Consider the following 13,908-nt stretch of genomic DNA (forward strand, 5'->3'; position numbering starts at 1 on the left):
GCCAACTTGTCTCGATATTGCGCCAAAAAAAAAAAAAAAACAGATGTATCTTCCCTGGACAGGGGGCTGGCCAGTTCAGGCCCCCCCTCCTTCCCTTTCTATATCATGACCCGTGGATAGGGGGGGGGTTTAAAAGCTGTAAGTAGTAAAAAGTAGTATGTGACGGCAGAATAAGTTTGTCGAGGGAGGGCACGCCACTCCCACCTTGACCTGCAAGAGACCCTCGTTGCAAGCCACACATCATCTCCCAATTGCAACCCCCCCCAACCCCTCGCTCGCCCAAGAAATTTCCGCTAGATATCTCAGGCCTGGCAGCCCCGAGTTTTATGTACATCAATGATTTTCCATCTCTGCAAAAACAGCGAGAAAAAAACAAAAGAGGAGCCTTTCACCCGCTACAGTACCAAAATCTCCTTCGTGTCCTCATCCTCTCAATCAAACATTCTCCTAGATCATCGTCCGCGGCGTCTGCCTCGGCAGCATGTCCTCGTACCGCCTCGACTTCATCTCGAGCTCCGACGACGAGTGGTGGTGGTGGCCCTCGGGGTCCGACCAGCCGGCGTAGTCGCGGCCGGACCCGGGCAGCGGGTCCGAGATGTTGTACGAGTGGCCGCTCGAGCCGCCGCCCTTGCCGCCCCGCCTCCGCTTCTGGCGGCGCGTGACAAAGGCGCAGGCGGCCAGGGCGATGAGGGCGACCGCGCCGGCCGAGGCGCCGACGGCGACGCCGACCTTGGCGCCGGTGCTCATGCCGCCGCCGCCCGCTGCGGGCTCCGGCGTCGACGTCGAGGTAGGGGACGCGGACGAGCTCGATGCCGGGGTGGAGGTGCTCGAGGCAGATGTGGTGGTGGCTGCGGCGGCAGCAGTCGTCTGTAATTTGGCAATGTGTCAGTCGACATAGCGTGGCTTAGCCGGTGGGAGAGAGGGAAAGAAACAAACTTACGCTGGAGCTACTTTCAGAGCTGGAAACCGGAGTCGGGGCAGAGCTGGAGCTCGAGGCAGAGCTCGACGTGGAGCTCGCCGCCGGCGCGGGAGGCGGGCTGCTCGTGCTCGGGGCCGCGCTGCTGCTCGGCGTGGCCGCAGGAGGCGCGCTGCTATGTGTGCTCTCCGCCGGGGGAGGCGCCGAAGTGGCGGGCGTCGGCGTCGCTGCGGGGGGCGGTGTGGTCGCGGCGGGTGCTCCTGCCGCTGTCCAAGGGGAAAGAGACATATATGTCAGTAATTGGTGCCACCAAAACAACACATCATCAAAACAAGCCGGAAGAAAAGGGACGGTGCAGTGGCAGCTTACCGGCACAGGTGTTGGTCACGTAGGTGAGCACGACAGCGCGGAGGTCGGCAGCGCAGGACTGGGCCACGCAGTCGTTGATGGCGTTGTGGTAGTCGGGCTTGGCGCACAGGCACGCCTGAGCGCCGTCGGGGCAGCCGAGGGCCGCCTTCTTGTCCAGCGCCTGGGCGATACATGTTTGCTAGGAAGCGTTCTGATGTCAGCATGACCTGGTTCTCCCCCATGCATCGGGGGTAAGTCCAGCAGGAGGTTTCCGGACTCGAGCTCGTGATATCTGCACGCGAGCATCCGGCGTGCGGACTCGGCTCGAGCCCGAAGTGCCTGCGGACTTGGTGTCGCACTTACACCACAGCCTGGGAGGTCACCGAGCGCCTGAGCGCTGGCCATGGCGGCGGCCGAGGCCCATAAGAGCAAGAGGGAACGGTTTCCCACGAGCATCGTGTCGGCCAGCAAGGTAGTGGACGAAGAGGTAGTTGATCAAACCGCCTGGACGGCGTTGGTGTCCGCTCCGTCAAGAGTAGGAGCAGTCAAGGGATGGGAAAGGAGCCAGCCGCAGTGTCGAATAGAAAAGATGGAGTGAGAGCAGAAAGAAAAGGCGGTAGGTGCTCTGACGTCCAGGCAAGTCGTTGGAGAAGAATTCAGAGAGAGCAAAAGAGGATACACAGGTCGGCCGCCAATGTGTCACGGCAAAGCCCCTAGAGATCTTCGCGGCTTGGGCCAGATGTCTGAAATCCAGCTCGTATTCTTGTGTGCGTGTACGAGCGAATAGGTCACCAAGAGTGCCACTGTCACGTCGGATAGAAGCCGAAGGTCGTCGGTGTGATTGGCTGCTACTTAAGCCTGTTACAAAAAGGAAGGAAGATCTTCAAATGTTGCCGGTGTGTAAGAATCGGTGAGAATGAACGACTGAGGGTGAGAGAGAGAGAGCCAAAGAGGCGACCAGAAGTGAAGGACGAAAGGTGGTGGTAAGGAAAGAATGTCACGATGGTGCAAATGCAGAGTCGCAAAGGAAGGTCGGGAGGGGGCCACCGTCAATAATGAGAAGAAGGAACAAAAGAGCCATGCATCCATGCTCCATCAGACACACGCAGCACGCACGCACACACAGAGGCACGCACAACCAACCGCAAAAAGGCGAGGAGAGAGAGAGGCATGCATGATGGAGCGAGGAGGCGGAGTGGCTCGGGTGGGGATTCGCAGGAGACCCGGGCTAGCAGTCGCATCCATAGCTCGAGGACGGGAGGGACGATGTCCAAGGCAGGGGTAGGAGGCTTGCGAGAGTGGGCTCCCGGCCTTGGCTCAGCACTTTTCTCCTTCGAGTCCCCTGGGCTTTTGAGATGCGATGCACCATCCCGGCATCGTCTCCAAGTTACATTCTCCAGAGGCCCCCAATCCCGCCGGTACGGGTGCCGGACTGGCATGCCAGCTATGCCCAGCTCGGCATGTAAAGACGAAGGGGCGCGGCCTCGAAATGACGAACTAAATGACAGAGAACCCTGGGGGAGCACAAAAGCAGCAGTCAGATCAGTCAGATCAGTCGGATCAGTCAGGTCAGCCTGCCATTGCATTCTGCGTCTGCCGTGTCTGCCGAGTTGAGTTTCCAACAGCCAACAGCCCGAGTCGTTCGAGCGGTCTCCCGCCCCCCATTACTTCCGTAGTGTCCCCCAAGCAGTCTTAGGCCAGGCACCCGAGTGAGGCTATTGGGCGGCGGCGGTGGATTTATCACCATCAAGCATGCAGCGGCGCTGATGATCGCTGACCGGGATACCTGCACATTCAGGAGGATCTCTCCTGCAGCATCTCGGATCAGATGGAGATGCAGTACCTACTTGTACACAAAAACAGTGGCGTGCACCAGAGAGGACAGGAGAGAGAGAGTGTGTGTGTGCGTGTGCATTTGCTAAAAGCTCATTCCCTGGGCCCGTATCAGATCAGAACCCCCTTGCTGTACTTGTACAGTGCAATGCAATGCATGCATGTGGTTGTGTCCGAAGTCTGGTCACTGTGGCACAAGTGCCAGGCCTGTCCCTGTTTGAACCCCCTCCCCACCACACCGTCTCGCTGGTACCTGCACAAGTGAGTGATGGTCAGATTTGTTGACGGACTGCTAACAGAAGTACATGACTATCCATCAAGCCCATCGGATTTAGGTCGTGGGATAGCCCTTCCGTGTTCCAGGGCAAGGATGTGTGACAAGGATATTGATTCCTGATGAACTTCTTGTCAACTATTCAGACGCCCACTTGCCGCATCACGACGTACTTCGTGTTGCGATTGGGAGGCATGGAGAGGGCGGTTCGATCCATCATGCTGCGTCCATCTCCGATCATGAACTCTGATCACCCGTCTTTCGCAAGGAATCCCCGTGTGCATTGCATTGCATTGCAATGTGGACATGCGGTTGGGCGGTGGTGGGTGGGCTGAAAGGAATGCAACGGGGAATGGAGGCACGAATTCCTCCACGCAACTACAAAGTACTAAGTGATGGGTTCGCGTTTTGGCGTCAACGCAAACACTTAAACAACTGTGGTGTCCGACTAGGTAAGCTCGGAGTAGTCTTTACAAGTAGTAAACTAATCCCACTTTTGGAACACACTCGACGACGGCGCCATGCAGCCAGTCCTCTAGGTGCAAGAGTTCGACGCAGGTTGGCCGCCGTTCAGCTGGCCATGACAATACGCCAGCCGCAAGGGACACAAACCCCTTGTGCAAGCCAGCATACCTGCATCGATTGATGCTTAATTGCTTATTCGCTCATACCTCGTACTCTGTACTCTGTACGTCGTGAAGTGCAGCAGTCATCCCATCCCACAAGGGAGATCTACGCAGGGGGGGGCCGCAACGCACAATGGGCAACCAGAAGAGCCGTGACGCAGAGCCACGCACACGCTGTGTACCCGCCCGGCTGAAGGTCCCCCCTCCCCTCCTCGACTTGAACCCTGCTCTTCTTCCGCCGGGCCATTGGGGAAAAAAAGACGTTGGGGGGGAGAGAGAAGCATGGAAGCCAGGGGTGCCAGGGTTTTTTTTTTTGTCGCGGCTGGTGTCAAGCCTGGTAGCTGGCGCCAAAATCTCGCGGCTTTACCTCATGGAGATTCCCGGGTTTTCTAGGTGCGTTTCAGACTGGCTGGACTGGCCACTGACAGCGAGGGGATCTACAGGGGGGCCACCACAGCTCTCCCCACCACGCGATCCTGGGAACCACTCGACTTTCGTCACAGTTTAACACGCTCACTTGACCGCCAAGATACTTGTACCTTTCTTGTCCTTGGCGACCGAAATCCCTCTCAGCTCCTCCTCACTCACCGTAATGCATGCATGACCCGAACGAACCTGTAGAGCCTGGTTGCCCCTGGTCCTTGTCTCCCATCAACGGGCGCCGGTGAGCCCAAGGCTGATTCGGGCACCCTGCAAGTACTTGTACCTGTCTATGGCCTGTTTCAGCTCGCTGGCCAGAGCCAGGGGGGCTACCCTGGATGATAGGTACTGATGTCTCTCGACCGCGCATGATTTCGCCAAAGCCCGCCTGCTGAGATGAAGGAGCGATCCCTACCGCTGGCTGATCCTTCTGGGGGACTACCTACCCCTCTGGCATACTCTGTAGCTCTCTCTACGGGTAATTGGAGGAGAGGCAGCGTGGCCTCGAAAAACACACAAGATGCTTCCAGATGAATGAGGAAAGAAAAGCCGAGGGTGTCGTATTGGCTCCAACTTGAGGCACGCAATGAACGCCATATGGCTTGAGGCTTGTCACGGCCACTTGGGGATTGTCTAGGTACTCTGTAAAACTGACCAACTGGCCATGAACGTCTCCTCATCAGGGGCGTAGCTGGGATCGTTCACCAGCCTGTATCACATATATACACACTTGCTTCTGATCAGTCCATCTAACAAAAAAACGTCTCAACTTGGCAAACTTAATATTTCACTTCCATCTCGGCACGATGAGACCAGCCTGGTTTGTCTCAAAACAGGGGAAAACATTGCTTATCCGCACAAATCCAAAGACATTGGCTGGCCGGGTACTTGCCCCGTCCCCCTTTATTAATTGCTGAGATGTACATCTGTACAGCTCAGGGTTAATAGCAAGGTGGTGCCTGACGACACAAGCCCTCGACGTTTTTACATTGCCCCCAATTTTAGACCTCATTAATCTATCTATGAATGTCTCTGACGCACGCGCGCCGTGCCGTTCGCCCCCTCGCAGGAGAAGAAATGCTGGTTGCCGTACATGCGGCCCCAAGCTCTCGAACATGACAACGACTCCTGGGATATGCGTTGTTTCTTGTATACACCAAGAGTCAAGAAGGAATATGGGGACGGCCAGACTGCTGCTGTTGAGAGCACCGCTCAGGGTTCAGATATATGAAGGAACATGATCACAACGACCCCCTTTCGCAGGGATGATATGCAATGATATCGTGCTATACACACCAGAGCAAACCAACACATTGAAGACTCCACGCCTAACCAGATCATCGTTTCTTTTCTTTTTCCCTTTTTTACGTCGCTACAAACAGGAGACACATACAGAGCGGTTCTGTGCCCATCGTAGCTTCATTATCCAATTACCAAGACTCTATGATACCCAAAGACAAAGAAACCAACCATGATGTGATCAAGTGAAAAGTCCCCCGTCTAGATAGCATCGTTCAACATCATGTCAATCCATCCATTAGTCCAAATCGCAGAATGCAAAAACCCCGTTGTCCAAAAAGCCTCATCACGAGCTAGCGCCCCCCTGCGTCTTGAGGACATGCATCACACAGCGCCTCCCCTTGAGCACCTTGTAGTACTTGACCAGGTCCTCACAGCCCAGGCCAGCCAGGTCGGAGACGAAGGCGTCCTGCCCGCCGCACGCCCGCTCCATGTCGTGCAGGACCGGCCACAGCGCAAAGTCCGCCAGCGTGGCGTCCTCCCCGCCCGCGATGAAGTCGTCTTCCGTCTCGGACGCGTAGCCGTCCCACAGGAGCAGCTCGCTCGCCAGCGGCCTGAGCGGGTTCTTGCGCTTCTTCTGCTTCTTCTCCTCCGGCTTCTTCGCCTTCTCATCGGCGGCCTCCTCCTCCTTCACCGCCGTGTTGTGGTCCGCAGCAGCAGCGCATGCGGCGACACCCCTCCACTTATCCAGTAGGGCAATCGCCCGCTGGAATCGTGTCAGCCTCTTGGCCAACAGGTGCCCTGCCTGCTGGTACTGCGCCGCGCCGTGCAGGGCATCCAGGTACAGCATGATGGCGAGCTGGCCTTCCACCGTAGAGTGCTCGGCGTCGTTGTCGATGAACTTGACTGCCACGTCGTCCGCGCTGGCCGCTCCGCCCTCTTGGTCGTGACGGGTAGCACGGGCCGGGCCCATGCTGCCCTTGGCAAATGCGATGCCGTATTCCGCCAGCATCAGCTGGATCCGCATGTTGACCACGGGGTCGCTGCTGCTGAAGAACCGAGGCGCGTTGCTGATGTGAAGCACGTCGAAGCCGCCGCCATACGTCTCACCCCAGTCAAAGTCGGAGCTTTGGTTCTCCCGCCCAAAACACTGTAGCATCTTGACAGCCTCGGGCGTCTGCCCGTTGACGACGGGCCTGGCATCCTTCTGCTCCTTCACGGTGCCGCCTTGGCCCCATATGAGTGTATTGTTGCTGTTGAGGAACGTTCCGATGTGCCGGAAGGTTAGGCTGATGCGGCCGCCCGCAAAAGCCAGCTCGGCCTCCGTCTTGTCGCGGTCAGCCCGTTTGTCCTGCCGGATGGCGTGCAGCCAGCGCATATTGGTCTTGAGGCCCATACGACAGAGAGAATTGTGCGGGAGCTGGGCACGGACGGTCTGGCGCTTCTTGCTGTCGTTGGAGGATGGTGCGGCAGGCGCTTCCTTCGCTTCTCGTGCCGTCTCTGCTTTCACCTCGGCATCGGCAGTCTTCCGAGAGGGGTCCTTATCTACCCTCTTAGTCCGGAAGACCATCGTCCTCTCGGCGCCGAGACTCACGTTGCAGATGTAAGAATCCTTGACGATATCCAAGGTCTTGTCACTGTGCTCCGATATGTAGTCGTTGCCGCTGCGGTAAAATTGTATCAGGACGTGGTTTAGAGGGTGGCCGATCAGCTCTTCGATCTCGCCTTTGATCTCCACGACGGACGGGCTGAATGGGAGCAAAGGTGGCGACTCGTCGGCCGGGTGTCGGTAGACAGGCATACTGCCATCTTTATCTATCGCGCCCTGGACGCAGACGAGGCGCGGTACCTCTCCACCTTGGTGTGACATGCGCATCCAGGAGACCTCATCCCGTAGGCGCTCAAACATACCCTCTTCGATAGACGGCTGGAGGACATTGTGATAGATGATCGTGTCCCCCTCGCAGAGCGGCTCGCTCGCGGTCGGTTGTTTCGGCGACACCTTCATTTTGGCGATAGTGGCATCTTCGTCGTCGCTCGTGTCTTCGTCACGGTCGTGGTCTCCTGTTGTCGTGATGTCTGAAGGGTCCGCACTTTGCTGCCGTGCATCACCACTCTTGGGGTTCGATGAATCCAGAGCAGGCTGCTTCGAAGGCTTTTCAACCACTGGTGTCCCTGTTGGTGTGGCGTGCGGATTTGTGTTTTTGGCGCCGGTGCTCGCGGCGTCTCCAACACGCTGTTTCAGCTGCTCCGCTTTACCCTTTGATGAGCTTCTAGCGGCATCTTTGGGATTCACTCCTTTTTCGCCGTCTCGAGCCTGCTTCGCCGCCGCCGGCAGTTCCGACTTGCCGTCCGCATCGCCTGATCGTTGGGCCGGCGCGGCTGTGGAATCCGGAAGAACAGGTTTCGCGCTGGGTGCCGCGGCGGGACCGTCAAGGACGGGGAGGGGCGCCGGCGACGGCGCGTCTGCTGCTACCAGGGGTTGAACCGATGGGGATACCAGCGGCTGCTTCGAAGAGGCGACGTGTGAGGGAGCTGCAGCTTTTAGTTCCGAACTAGGCGGAGCAGAACCGGGTTTTGAGGAGGAGCTGACTTCCTCCTCGAGAGACTGAATCTTGTTACGTACGGGTAGACTCCTGCCGCCACCGCCGCCGCTGTTGCCGTCCCCAGGTCGAAGGGGGCTGCTCCCTACCTTGCGCGGAACGGGCCCTTTCCTATCCGGAGCCGATATTCGCGCCGATGCCTTGGGCGATAGTGTGGCAATGAGCTCGGCGCCCGTGGTGGTCTCGGAGCCGACCAGCTGCGCCAGCTTCTGCAGGGCATTGTGGTGTCGCACCCCGCTCCGACGGCCGCAGCAGTCCTCGACCAGCGTGACGGCCAGACCGTGGCGGCCTGCGTCCACGGCGGTGGCGAAGATGCTGATGTTGGTCAGGGCGCCGCAGATGTAGAGCTCGGTAGCGAGGCGGGTGCGCAGGCGCATCAGCAGCTGTGTGGAGTCAAAGGCAGAGTAGTGGCTCTTGGTGAGAACCATGTCGCCGCTCTCCTCGACGACAGCGAGGACCTCGGAGACCAGCTCGCTGCCGGGAGTCCCTGGGCGGACGCACTTGGGCTTGTCCGCGTTTCCGGCGCTCAGAAAGGCCTCGTCGTCGCCGTCGGCCTCGTCGGGCGGCGGATCAGACGTCCGTCTGCGGCCGCGGGAGTAGGCCGAGCGCGATGGCAGGATGGCACTGTCGCTGACGACGACCTGGTCGCCGCCAGCTGGGCGGTGCTCCTGGAACTCGCTCCGGACCCATATGACTTCCCCAGCACCGGACTGGCGAAAAGCCTTGACCACATCCAGGGTCTCCTTGATGAGCTCCTCGGGTTCCTCCAGAGCCAGGGCCCCGTCGAGCCTCAAAAAGTCGTTTTGAAGGTCCAACACTAGCAACGCCTTGCGTGTCCGCAGGTGCGGGAGGACGCTCTGGTCAATGGGGAACTTGGCGGCCATGGCATCCGCGGTACACTGGTCGCTGTCCGTTGCTCACTTCGGCCTTTGTTGCTCCCACTGCTCGAGCAAGTGTGATGAGGGGATGCAACAGGTTTTATTTCACTCGGTTTCCAGAAGAGGGCCGGTTGTGGGCCAAGAAGCCAAGAGATCACGAGACAAAGGGGATAAGAAACGGCGGCTGCTTGCTGCGTGTACTACATGGCGATGCTTGCTGCCGGTTAAAGTATGCGCATAGTAAGGCAAATGGTCGCCGAGCCGGGCACGAGATGATCGAGTTCGGACCAGACCGTATTCTTAAGAAGATAACCGGGTGCAGGAGGACAAAAGCCGCCTGGCAAATAGCTGGCCGAGGAAGACCAAGCAGCAGAAAAACCAAAAAGTGATGCTACACTGCGTGATGTGGTGTTTCTGCAGTTTGTGGGCTGCAGTGCAGCACAGGACCAACAACTGGACAGAGGCCGACGGAGGAATGGCCGACTCAAGACCTGCCCGAAGCAGTAGGAATGGAAGAATCTGAGACGAGAGGTGACAAGGCGGGGCCCTGCAGCTCAGGATGGGAAATCAGAGGGCTGATGGAGGTTGAGAGAGTTGTAAAAGTTCCAATCCGAGCTGGGCATCGGAGAGAGGAAGAGAGTGTGTGGGGTGGGCTTGCACGGTGGTTGGCGGTGCGGGCTTTGGGTTGTTGGCAGAGATCGGCAGGGCACGGCAGAGTACATGTACAAGTACTTGTAGCATCAGGCAGTCATGCCTGGAGCACGTGTCGGTCTGGTTGACGCAAGCTGGGCATCGGCCTCCGGCTCCCGGCGATTATTACTTTGATGATCATATCATTCCTTGCTGTGGAGGGTGGATGACCTCCCGGCAGAGCGATGCACGCTCTGCACATTTATCGTCATTTTCTGGAGTTATGATTTGTGACTTGGAGGCGGGGGATTTTAGCTCGTTTGCTGGACGGGAAAGGGGCGGCCGTGGTGGTGGGGTTTCTCGGCAGCTAAAATGCGGTAGCCTGAGACCTGAGCCCCGAAGCCCTACAAGTAGAGCTAGACCCTGGAATTTTGGGGGTTATCGAGTCACCTATTGCATGCACCCATCCACCCATGGATATCGAAGCGCCGCCTGTACGAGTGCACCAATCCATCCATCCATCCATGGATTAATTTGCATCGGGCAAGAAGACGGCGAGAAGACTTGCTGTCGTTCCGATGCTGACACGCCGAGTTTCACAGAAGGCAAACACTTGTCGCATGTTTGCCAACCTTGATTACTTGGCCGCACACCATACCAGAGAGTTGCTGCAGAGTAAGCCGGACTGACACAATTACGATCATGCCGGCTAGTATGACGTTGTGGCTCGGAAAACGACATCAACCTGCAGACTCGAGATTCGCACATAACCACACACGCAGACACGCACACACACAACATATATATATAGATCTACTTGTATTTCTATGCGAACCGATACGGGTAGAGACCCTCTTTTCTTTGTTCCGTCTCCCAAGAGAGGCGGGGAGAACGCAGAGAAGAAAGCCAAGTCTGGGGATAGTAATTCAACATTACAAATGTAACTTCGAGTCTACGAGGCTTTCTGCGTCCTGTGACACCTCAGCTCTAATTATAACACGGTTTGGACTAAGTAAATATTTCGGTCCGAGCAGGGCAGATGAAGAACCTACCCGGGAGAGACGGCGAAACTCGGTAACAATGGTCCGTCCGCAAGAAGTCCCGGCGAACAAACACGACGGAATTTCTTTTGCCGAGAAGGTTTCACGATGGGCCAGTTGCAGGAAATCGCGGCGGGCTGGGCCCTCCGGACTAGTGTACTTCAGTGAAGCCTGTCAAGTGAGATGCGGTCAGTCAGCGGGTGCGTGCTGCATGCGCGTCTGCCCGCATTCGAAACAAGCTGCATAAGTTGAAGAAAAACAATTACGATCGGAGGAGAATAGATCTTCCTAGAGCATGCGGTTCTCAAGAGATGTCCATTATCGCGGGATGCACACTCGAGCCAGAGGCAAACAACAGACAATGTCTCAGTTGCCGGGTACTGCTCAAAGTACCTTGTTAGACAATACGACTCTGCCGGAAATAGGCTCTGGTCCGGAAGACCTCCTTGCTTCCCCGGCCTGCACCGCAGGACATCTGGCGAATATGCATTCTGCAAGACTAGCGAGGCACCGAGGGCAACGGATGTGTTAGCCCTAGAATCATCGTATTCATGCATCCAGTAGCCATTGAAGTATTCCTCAGTCGGACCAACACCGACTAACCTCTGGAAACTCGCAGGTCAGGGGTTGTTCAGGTCAGTAGGACAACCACTACAACCCTGGACATCCGCGTCTCGTGGGCTCATCCTGCATAGCTATAACAGGTTCCATATGTGTGCAGCAGCAAGAAATGCTCTAATTGGTGATGGCATTGACCCTGGGAGTGAGGTGAGAGTGTGAGGCACGGCATTTTCCTATTCTAGTTATCCTCCGTCTCTAAATCTGTACCATGCCTCCTCGTGAGCGCTGATCGCACCGAGAAGGTCCTGTTCGCCGATCTCATCGATGATCACAGAGAGACTGCAGCTACTCGATCTACTGACACACCGAGCTCCCAAAGGGAAGAGTAGATCTTGAATGTTGACCGACCCCAGATAGGTGGGGGTCATCATCGTTAGGGCTTGGAGTGCCCCGATCGATGGCAAGGGGCGGGTGTGTGTCTCATGGGTGCATGAGGTCTAGTATATCCTGGTGGATTTTGGCAAACGAGGGGCGCTCTTGGACTCGCCTATTTGAGCATGCTGCATGCAGCAATTTAAGTTTGGGCGTTGTCACATTTCCACCGTCGCTCGGGGAAGACCCCGACGCGATCAGCCCTAGAACATCCTCGACAAGGTGCGAAAACGCCAGCACCTCGAGCTTCTCCAGGCGCTGGGCAAAGGGTGCGTCCAGTCCGTAGACAGTAGCCGCTCCGAAATCGCCCAGGAGTGTTGGTGACCCCTCGCAGGTGAGGATGTTGTGTGCATACAAGTCGCCGTGGGCTATGCCCCTCGCGTGAAGGTGCTCTGCCGCCGAGGCGAGGGCCTCGAGGATCTCGATCGCAGCAGCGACAGACAAGGCCGCGCCTGGCACAAAGGTGTCCCTGGTGCAGGTCTCGAAGGACGGCGGCCGGCCCAGGACTTGGTAGTGAGGAGGGATCAGGCGCATCACCAGGCCTCCCTGGAACCCATTGACAGCTTCATCCGGGTGTTCGTCGACATTGCCCAGGACGCCGATCAAGTTCTTATGGGAGCCTGCGGCGATGCATGCGCGCATCTCGTCGATGGGCGAGCCGTCGCTGGTCAGGGCCCCCCTGAAGAGCTTGACGGCTACCTGTTCGTCCTCGGCGCCGCTGGAAAACCGCCGAGTGGCTCTGGATATGACACCAGAGGCACCTTCCCCTAGCGTGTCCTGAATATCCAGGCGTGCCCATTTGACCTTGCACAGCTCGGCATGAGAATGGGCGTTGCCCGTGACACTCGCCGGCTGGCCCGTCGAGCAAGGATTGCCAGCGAACGAGAGAAAAGCTAGCTCAGGCATGTCGAACAACCACTCTGGCAGCTGCTCGAAACAGTTGGAGGACAGTCGCAGCAGTCCCAACTTTTGGCAGTTGGCCATCTCGTCAGGCAACGACTGCAACTGGTTGCCGGCGAGCATGCACTTTTGCAGTTGGCTGCAGCGACCGATGCTCGCCGGCAGGGATTCGAGCTGGTTGTCGGTCAAGATAAGCCACCGTAGCTGAGGCGGCAGCGCACCCTCGGGTATGCTGGTCATGTCGTTGCTGCGGAAAGCGACGATCTCTAGGCTGGGGCAGGACGCCAGCTCCTTGGGGAACTCTGCGAAGCTGCAGTTTGAGAAGAAGGCGATCCGGAGCTTGGGCAACCGGCTGCCAATCTCCACGGGCAGCGCGGCCAGACCTGTGCCTGAGAGATCCAGGACCTCGAGGCTGTCGCCCAGGTCTAGAATCTCTACCGGAAACTGATCCAGGGGCTCGGTCAGCTTGAGCATCTTGAGACCGGCCGTGCGGTACTCGCCCGCCTTGAGCTCGCTGAGCTTGTGCATCTTCCTGGCGTGGAGAGGCACAGGCCGTGGGAATGAGACTGAGCGAGCCTAGGACAATTCGGTGTAAAGTGCCGCAGAGGGCTGACTGCAGCGAAGAAGCACGTCAAGGATCAAGTCAGATTCCGCGCTCACCGCCAGTGCTACATGATTCAGCTCCATCCATGGCTTTTCTAGCTTTTCCCCACGTGGGTTCTCCTTATCTGCGGTCGGTGATAGATAGTGACAGGCAGAACGGGTGGCCCTGCCAAAACGCCCTGTGATACCATGTCATACATGGTATCAATGGCGTTGATGGAGCCTTTTTCGGACTTCCTTATTGTGTCTAAACTCGTGCCGTGGTGTGTTGTCCCTCGAAATCAGTCCATGTGGTCCTGGTCAAGCTTCTATGTTGCCGTGCGGTGGAGATGGCGAGTGTGTGAGGCTCCGCCAAAGTTAGTAACTATAGGTAGGTAGGTAATTAGGTACCAACTGACGTTGAGATTAAAAGGCTTGGGACGCTAAAAAGCAACACGCGCACGGGCCACTAAGGCAGCACCTCCCTCACTAGTCATTTGGCCAAGCGCTCTGCCAGCATGCTAGCATCACGACACTATCTACCCCAGACCATCCTCAGCAATATCCAAACTCGACCTTCAAATCGACGCGACCTGGCCTCAACGCAAATCCGATACAGATGCCTC

At 57.4% G+C, this 13,908-nt stretch overlaps 3 protein-coding genes across 3 annotated transcripts; all 3 read right to left on the reverse strand.

The window, feature by feature from the left end:
* Window positions 1–447: 447 nt before the first annotated feature.
* On the reverse strand, window positions 448–1,720 carry E0L32_003845 (uncharacterized protein; the record flags this gene model as incomplete). Its single annotated transcript, XM_031138189.1, has 4 exons — window positions 448–867; window positions 941–1,182; window positions 1,286–1,463; window positions 1,628–1,720. 4 exons carry the CDS (start codon window positions 1,718–1,720, stop codon window positions 448–450), a joined length of 933 nt encoding a protein of 310 aa, XP_030998262.1.
* Window positions 1,721–6,002: 4,282 nt separating this feature from the next.
* E0L32_003846 (uncharacterized protein) lies at window positions 6,003–9,143 on the reverse strand (the record flags this gene model as incomplete). The annotated part of the gene is made up of 1 exon (XM_031138190.1): window positions 6,003–9,143. The coding sequence occupies one exon, from the start codon at window positions 9,141–9,143 to the stop codon at window positions 6,003–6,005; it is 3,141 nt and encodes a 1,046-aa protein (XP_030998263.1).
* Window positions 9,144–11,848: 2,705 nt separating this feature from the next.
* On the reverse strand, window positions 11,849–13,228 carry E0L32_003847 (uncharacterized protein; the record flags this gene model as incomplete). The annotated part of the gene is made up of 1 exon (XM_031138191.1): window positions 11,849–13,228. One exon carries the CDS (start codon window positions 13,226–13,228, stop codon window positions 11,849–11,851), a length of 1,380 nt encoding a protein of 459 aa, XP_030998264.1.
* Window positions 13,229–13,908: the final 680 nt, after the last annotated feature.

Source organism: Thyridium curvatum (assembly GCF_004353045.1).
Source record: "Thyridium curvatum strain D216 chromosome Unknown NODE_17_length_530222_cov_84.051745, whole genome shotgun sequence".
Classification (NCBI taxonomy): Eukaryota; Fungi; Ascomycota; class Sordariomycetes; order Thyridiales; family Thyridiaceae; genus Thyridium; species Thyridium curvatum.